General features: G+C 39.1%; 2 protein-coding genes across 3 annotated transcripts in view; one reads left to right on the top strand and one right to left on the bottom strand.

The window, feature by feature from the left end:
- Positions 1–173: 173 nt before the first annotated feature.
- Positions 174–4,314, top strand: napga (N-ethylmaleimide-sensitive factor attachment protein, gamma a). Of its 2 annotated transcripts, XM_016546259.1 has the most exons (12): positions 174–353; positions 567–634; positions 719–803; positions 905–922; positions 1,018–1,048; positions 1,534–1,643; positions 1,730–1,796; positions 1,891–1,961; positions 2,069–2,147; positions 2,228–2,437; positions 3,590–3,599; positions 3,968–4,314. In XM_016546259.1, the coding sequence occupies exons 1-12, from the start codon at positions 301–303 to the stop codon at positions 4,066–4,068; spliced, it is 903 nt and encodes a 300-aa protein (XP_016401745.1). In that variant the 5' UTR covers positions 174–300; the 3' UTR covers positions 4,069–4,314. The 2 variants fall into 2 exon arrangements, with proteins under 2 accessions (XP_016401745.1, XP_016401744.1); XM_016546258.1 differs by lacking the exon at positions 3,590–3,599.
- Positions 4,315–5,026: 712 nt separating this feature from the next.
- LOC107734312 (piezo-type mechanosensitive ion channel component 2-like) overlaps positions 5,027–7,222 on the bottom strand; it is a 46,580-nt gene continuing 44,384 nt past the window's right edge. The window contains exon 38 of the mRNA XM_016546245.1: positions 5,027–6,400. Coding sequence (XP_016401731.1) covers positions 6,148–6,400 — 253 coding nt within the window. The 3' untranslated portion in view covers positions 5,027–6,147. The remainder of the gene's footprint in view (positions 6,401–7,222) is intronic.

Below are 7,222 nucleotides of genomic sequence, written 5' to 3'. Positions count from 1 at the left end.
AATTTATGTATTTATTTTTAATTTTTAATCTGAATGCATCTAGAATCCGCTCATAGTGCGCTGTTGTAGTGCCTCGTTCAGCCGATAGTGGGCAGCAAAAACAACTTGCTCACTTTCCGTAGCGTATAAATAGCCAAAAAGTCTTGCGATCTAAATGGGGTTCGATGTAGGAAGAGCGAGGTCACGTGCGCAGAGTACGCAGAACCCGGAAGTAAACGTTAGCGTCTTCAACACAAACAGCGCAGGGTTTAGTTGTTTACTTCTCTTCATCGTTCATGTTTAAAGTGCTTGTTTAAAACCATGGCGCAGAAAATCAACGAAGCTCACGAGCACATCGCTAAGGCTGAGAAATGGTAAGTAGAAGCCGTGAATATTTACTGTAGTGGTGCAGCTCAGATCATGTACATAAGAACACAGTGTTGTTGTTATGATGAGAGATGCGTGAATGTCTAGTCTTAACCCATGTTTGCATGTTTAACTGAATAGCCACTGAAGATGAGTGGTTTTAGTTTAGTCCGTGAATGAAAGCAGCAGCTGATGGTGTGAATTCCCCTGATTAATCTCAGCTTGAAGACGAGCTTTATGAAGTGGAAGCCTGATTATGACAGTGCTGCATCAGAATACGCTAAAGCAGGTGAGTGCTTCAGAGTCTGAGCTGAGCTCCTGAGGCTTGATTTCTGATGATCTTCCTCTTCTTCTTCCTCTTCTTCTCCTCCAGCTGTCGCCTTCAAGAACGCCAGACAGCTGGAGCAGGCGAAAGATGCTTATCTACAGGAGGCAGAGGCTCACACCAGCAACAGATCGTATCCTCCTGTTGCTCTTACTGATAGATGACTGATAGATTCATTATTTAGTCTGAAAATCATAAGAGTGCCGCTTTACTTGTCCTTGACTCGCGGTCCAGTCTGTTCCATGCTGCCAAGTGAGTGATTACAGAAAGCTGCTTGGTTATTGTGCTGATCATTGTGTTTTTGTATGACTTTGCTGCTTGTTATAAACGTAAGTTTTTGTATGCAGGGCCTTCGAGCAAGCAGGAATAATGCTGAAGGTGAGTGTGTTGTTGTTGTTGTTGTTGTTGTTGTTTCTGTTGTTTCTTAAGGATTCTAGAGTTTAATTTAAGGGGGTCTGAATACTTTCCGTATCCACTGTATATATATATTTAAAATCATTTGTTCATAATTTAGCGTAATTTAATTTAGCATAATTTTAATTTAATGATTTAACAATTTTAGATCATTTATATTAATATGTATAAATTATAAAATTGATCATTTTTCATTGTTTTGATTTAATTAATTATTAGCTTTATCAACTTACAGACCCCCTGCAGCTTCACCAAACCCAGTTTGGGGAAACACCAACATACAAGTACATGTATTTGTAGTTAATAATTTCTACTCAGTGTTTAAACTGATAATTACACTGTAACAAAGACACCGCAAAATAACTGAACACTATTAAAAAAGCAGACCATGTTGGTTTGAAACAACAAGAGAGGGAGTAAATGATGAAAGTTTCTTTGTTCTGTCGCAGGACATGCAGAGGTTACCCGAGGCTGTGCAGTTCATCGAGAAAGCCAGCGTGATGTACGTGGAGAACGGCACTCCAGACACCGCCGCCATGGCCCTCGACCGAGCCGGGAAGTGTGTGCTTCACAGATCTGCCAGATTCATACAGGATCAGAGCATGTGAGGTGTGTGTGCAGTTAATGAATCCTGTCCTGTTGCAGGTTGATGGAGCCTCTGGATTCAGCGAAAGCCGCTCATCTGTACCAGCAGGCAGCAGGAGTGTTTGAGGTCCGTCACAGCTCCACCAATCACTGCACACATACGTGACCATTATGACCCACTACTGTACAAACATGCATTCCTGTGGTTTTTGATTCCTCAGAATGAGGAGCGACTACGGCAAGCAGTGGAGCTCATTGGCAAAGCATCAAGACTTCTTGTTAGACAACAGAAGTAATCGTTGCTTAAATGTTTGGGAGCATCATTCTTATTTCAGTTTTTCATTTTAATCAGTGGTCTCGTGTATTAGTCTAATACGAGATGAATGATGCCGATTGCAGGTTTGACGAAGCTGCCGAGTCCCTTCAGAAGGAGAAGAACATGTATAAAGAAATAGAAAACTATCCGACGTGTTTTAAGGTGAGTCAGTGTGCTGAGCTGGAAAGCCTGTGCCGTCGCAGGAGCATTACCACACATAACCGTGTCACGTTTGTGCGCAGAAAACAATCGCACAAGTGCTGGTGCATCTGCACAGAGGAGACTATGTGGCGGCAGAGAAGTGCGTGCGGGAGGGCTACAGTATCCCAGGATTCAGCGGGAGCGAGGACTGCGTGGCCATGGAGCAGCTTCTGCAGGGCTACTACGATCAGGATGAAGAGCAGGTGTCTCGCGTCTGCACTTCACCGCTGCTCAGATACATGGACAACGACGTGAGTCTCCCAGCATGCATCTGTGCATGCGTGCCGTTTTCCACGACTAGAGTACAAAGAACAAGAATAGTGTAATGTGCTTCTTAGAAGAGGCACAGATTCTCCTTTAGAGACCGAACCATAATACACGTTATTATCAAAGTGAAAAATTACATTTCTTTTATTTTTTTTACTAAAAAGGAATATAAGTCTGAAATATAACTTCTAACTTATATGTGACCCTGGAGCACAAAACCAGTCATAAGGGTCAATTTTTTGAAATTGAGATTTATGCATCATCTGAAAGGTATTCAGTAAATATTTGGCCGAGATACAACTATTTGAAAATCTGGAATCTGAGGGTGCAAAAAAAATCAAAATATTGAGAAAATCATCTTTAAAGTTGTTCAAATGAAGTTCTTAGCAATGCATATTACTAATCAAAAATTAAGTTTTGATATATTTACAGTAGGACATTTACAAAATATCTTCATGGAACATGATCTTGACTTAATATCCTAATGATTTTTGGCATAAAAGAAAAATCTATAATTTTGACCCATACAATGTATTTTTGGCTGTTGCTACAAATATACCCCAGCGACTTAACACTGCTTTTGTGCTCCAGGATCACAAATTTGGTCCCAAAGTATCAGACATTACTAAAAGATTTAACTTAATTTGAGCTAAATCAGAGACCAAATGAGCTTTTGTTTATTTTATAAGGCAAGACACTTCAGATGATTAAAGGGTAAAAGAGTAAACATTTTAACTAACAAATTAATAAATAATAATAAATGATTACACGGTGCATTAAGACAGTTGTTTTATATGACCAGATTTCTGAAATGTTGGTTGAATATGCAAAGGAGGCATGGTCTAATTAAACATGCAATAATTTGCATTAATTTCCAGAAAATTAATATGAATATTAAATATTAGATTCTTGTTTGATTTTGTTGACATATTAAAATTTTTTTTTTTTTACAGAGGGGGTTTTGGATTTCTCTTTTTTTTTATCACACATTTTTAGGAATAAAATGTTATATAAACCATTGTGAAAAATATAATAGCTTTAGTTAGTTAATTTTTTTTTCTAGCTTAAAATTGATATTTATATCAGTCTTTCTAATCTTTTCATTGCCTCCTATTTGTTCCACTCACACTATCAAGAATTTGGCAGGTACGACATCTAAACTATTTGCATATTACACCTCGACTCCAGATTTCCTCCCTTCAGTAGTTTATTTCCCTTCAGTCCCTCTGTAATGTATTTATCTTCTCAGCTCTTGGTATTAAAAGGCTGTTGTGCTCATGCATCCATAAGAGGTCAGTCTGCAAATGATCTCCTTTATATTTTTATATTAGCTAATTATTAAGTGCACATGGTTTACTGAAGTCGATCCTCAGGGCAGGTCGAGTGCGTGCTGAATACTGGACAGGTGTTGATGTGTAAATGCAAACTGTTAATGAGCTCATGCTTGTGATGTCAATACCCTGCCAATTTCAGAACGACCCCTGGTTGACAGAAGCTGGTTTTTATTATTCCAGTATGCAAAGCTTGCCATCAGCCTGAAAGTGCCTGGAGGAGGAAAGAAGAAACCTGCTGCTGGAGATTCAGGAGCTTCGCCGCCGGAGGAAGAGGAGGATGAGTATGCTGGAGGCCTCTGTTAAAGCTCTAGTCTACCAAACATACTGAGACTCCTCCATGAAGGTGCAAGCATGATCCCTAAATATGATATTCCTGTACTGGAGGTGTTTGTTTTTTTAAGATGCTTTCAGAACGAAGGAGAGAAAAGTCCTTACGATAAGCAGCACGTTTATGCAACATCATCCTCTCTTAAAGGGATAGTTCACCCAAAAATGAAAATTCTGTCATTGATTACTCACCCTCGTGTCGTTCCAAACCCGTAAGACCTTCGTTCATCTTCGGAACACAATTTAAGATATTTTTGATGAAATCCGAGAGCTCTCTGACCCTCCCATAGATGGCAAGGTAACTACCACGTTCAAGGTCCAGAAAAGTACCAAGATGATCGACAAAGCAGTCCGTGTTACATCAGTGGTTCAACTGTGAAGCTACGAGAATACTTTTTTGCGCAGATTACGCTGGATCTGGGTCAGCGCCGCCACACGCTCGCGTCATGATACTGTCGTGAACGCGCGTCCAAAGTGACGCAGCAGAGACGAAAATGCGGAATAAAGTCGTTATTTTTGTATTCTGTGCGCAAAAAAGTATTCTCGTAGCTTCGTAACTTTACAGTTGAACCACTGATGTCACACGGACTACTTTGTCGATCATCTTGGTACTTTTCTGGACCTTGAACGTGGTAGTGGGAGGGTCGAGAGCTCTCGGATTTCATCAAAAATATCTTAAATTGTGTTCCGAAGATGAACGAAGGTCTTACGGGTTTGGAACGACACGAGGGTGAGTAATCAGTGACAGAATTTTGGGTGAACTAACCCTTCAAGTATGCATATTTAGGTTTGCCTTTCACCTATAATGTTAAAATTAAAATTTGTGTTCTAAAGAGTTTTCAGGCAAACCCATATGGAAGCTTGTTTCTGGTAATTCAGACTTTTTCTGTATACACAGAATTGCAAGACAAATGTCTGAATTGTGCAATAAAGTCACAATTACTTTTATTGTTTTATTGCATGGTGGAAACAAGCTTCTGTAAACCCAAACCTGACGAACAGCTTCACAGCTGAATGGGACCTTCTGTGGGTGAATCAGGAGCCGAATCTTTATATGTACAGTATTTTAAACCAGTGCTGGAATACTACACAACTCATTATTTTAAATTATACACTGTCATATGAATATTCTGTATGCTGGAAATCAAATAACAGTGCCTGCCTTACCAAAAAAGGGAATGTATTTACTGTACATTGTGTTAGTAGCTTCAATAGGGTTTAAAATTATTCCATTCATTCTTAACTCAACTTAACTCTGTTATATGGAACTTGAGCTTCGCCAGAAAATGAAGCAGGATGCTGCAAATAAATGCACGAAATGCCTTAAACAACAAAATCTAAGGTTGTTTCTCATGTTCAGATAAGCTTGTTTTAATGAAGAATGTGTGCTTTGAAATAGCAAGGAAACAGTTTCTGTTAATTATGGATTTGCATGGTTTCAGAATACCACTGAATAAAGAGAATCTGTGATTTTTTGCATATTTTAGATGCCTTTTACAGTGACGTCTGAGATTCTGCAGATTTATGCATACAAAATGGTCATTTAAATATATATAACAAAAAACTAAAAAGTGCAACATGTAGACAGACAAATAAGACAATAGTTGGTTTCCAGAATGTGCTTTATGCTCATGATATTGATCCACAATCACACCGATGTGACATCCAGATGAGCGTATAATCCTCCCGAGAACCCTTCAGTCCTCCGTTCAAGCCGAAAACTCAAAAAAATAATAATTTCAATGTCATGTCGTCTCACGAACCCAAGCACTCCTGGGTCCAGTTTTCTCAGAAGAAAAAAGTGGCTAGTGTTCAGTCACCGTCTCCTTTCTTTGTTCAAGTTTACAGCCAGCTACCAGGACAGTATATTGCACATCGCGCGATTAACGAATCTCCCGTTTGGGGCTCCAGACAGGCAGGTGGCGCTAGAGCTCCTGAACCTCTCAGTGCATCTCGCAGTCTTAACGCCGCCTTCCTGCGAGAAGCAGCATCCTCCTTTGGGATCTTTGGGAATTCAGGCAATCCCAGCAGGCTCATTTGGTCTTCTCCCTCGTCCACTTGATCATGGTCTCTGGCGAGCGGTAAAGGAAGATGAGTTTGGCGTACAGGTCCTCCTCCAGCTCCAGCTCGCCGGTTTCCCGCACGAGGAAGATGTCGGTGCAGAGTTTGAGGATGCGGTCGACGCACGGAAGCTCTTCGAACATGATGGAGTGCGAGATGCCGCTGAAGAACTCGCGGACGAATTTCCCGATCACCAGCACCACGGATGCGTAGAGGCCCATGATACTGCAAGAGACACAGCGAGGCCTTACTTACATCTGCAGCCGCGATTCAGAACACAACACAAAATATACACAACAATGTAGCTGCAAGCAGCAATTAAGGGGCCAAGCATAAAAGAGGCAAAATGAGGAGCTAGACCTGGCATTAAAGACATTTTAAGATGATTTTAAATAGTAATATGATTTACTGGTTTATAGGTTTTGAACAATAGGTGGCGCTGTTATTAAATTGATGTGATGTGGTCAGTGTGAGCTGGCAATGGCTTCATTCTTTTTTTTTTTGATGAATCAGATTGAATTCCATAACCTTTTGCCAGCATGGTATGAAGATGATCTGAGACAATTTTCGTAAAAATCAGATAAGCCGTCTAGGACAAGTAAAAAAAAATAAAAAAAATAAAAAGTTTTTTTTTTTTTTTTATAATTTAAAATTAAATACATTTTGGTATGCATTTAACATCACATGAGCCAAGGAATCGGAAGGATATTTAATTTATACAGTGAAGACTATGCAGTGTTTTATTTTACATTTAATTATTCAATTTCTGTAGTATTTTTGTAATTTGCATTTTTGTTCTTATTTTAAGAACAAAAATAAAATAAATATATCTTGTTTATTTTTGCGTCTTTGGAAATTTTCAAATTTTAAGTTTAAAAAAAAAAAATGTCCTGTAAAACTGCATCTAACATGGTATCCTAATTATAAAAAAAAAAAAGAAAAAATAAACTAAATAAATAATTTAGCAAATTTCTGATAGCTACCACCACAAAATCTGTCATTTTGATTGAAAACACACACACACACACTCTCTCTCTCTCTCTCTCT

The sequence above is a fragment of the Sinocyclocheilus rhinocerous genome, unplaced genomic scaffold (genome assembly GCF_001515625.1).
Source record: "Sinocyclocheilus rhinocerous isolate Xijiao unplaced genomic scaffold, SAMN03320098_v1.1 scaffold1812, whole genome shotgun sequence".
NCBI lineage: Eukaryota > Metazoa > Chordata > Actinopteri > Cypriniformes > Cyprinidae > Sinocyclocheilus > Sinocyclocheilus rhinocerous.
This window is presented reverse-complemented; position numbering and strand designations above follow the sequence as displayed.

Bases quoted from the DNA above. Each gene is read 5' to 3' on its own strand.
- napga (XM_016546258.1), top strand. From the start codon at position 301: ATGGCGCAGAAAATCAACGAAGCTCACGAGCACATCGCTAAGGCTGAG. The intron at 1,049-1,533 runs GTGAGTGTGTTG...GTTCTGTCGCAG, and splicing joins AAGCAGGAATAATGCTGAAG to GACATGCAGAGGTTACCCGA. The intron at 1,644-1,729 runs GTGTGTGCTTCA...GTCCTGTTGCAG, and splicing joins GCCCTCGACCGAGCCGGGAA to GTTGATGGAGCCTCTGGATT.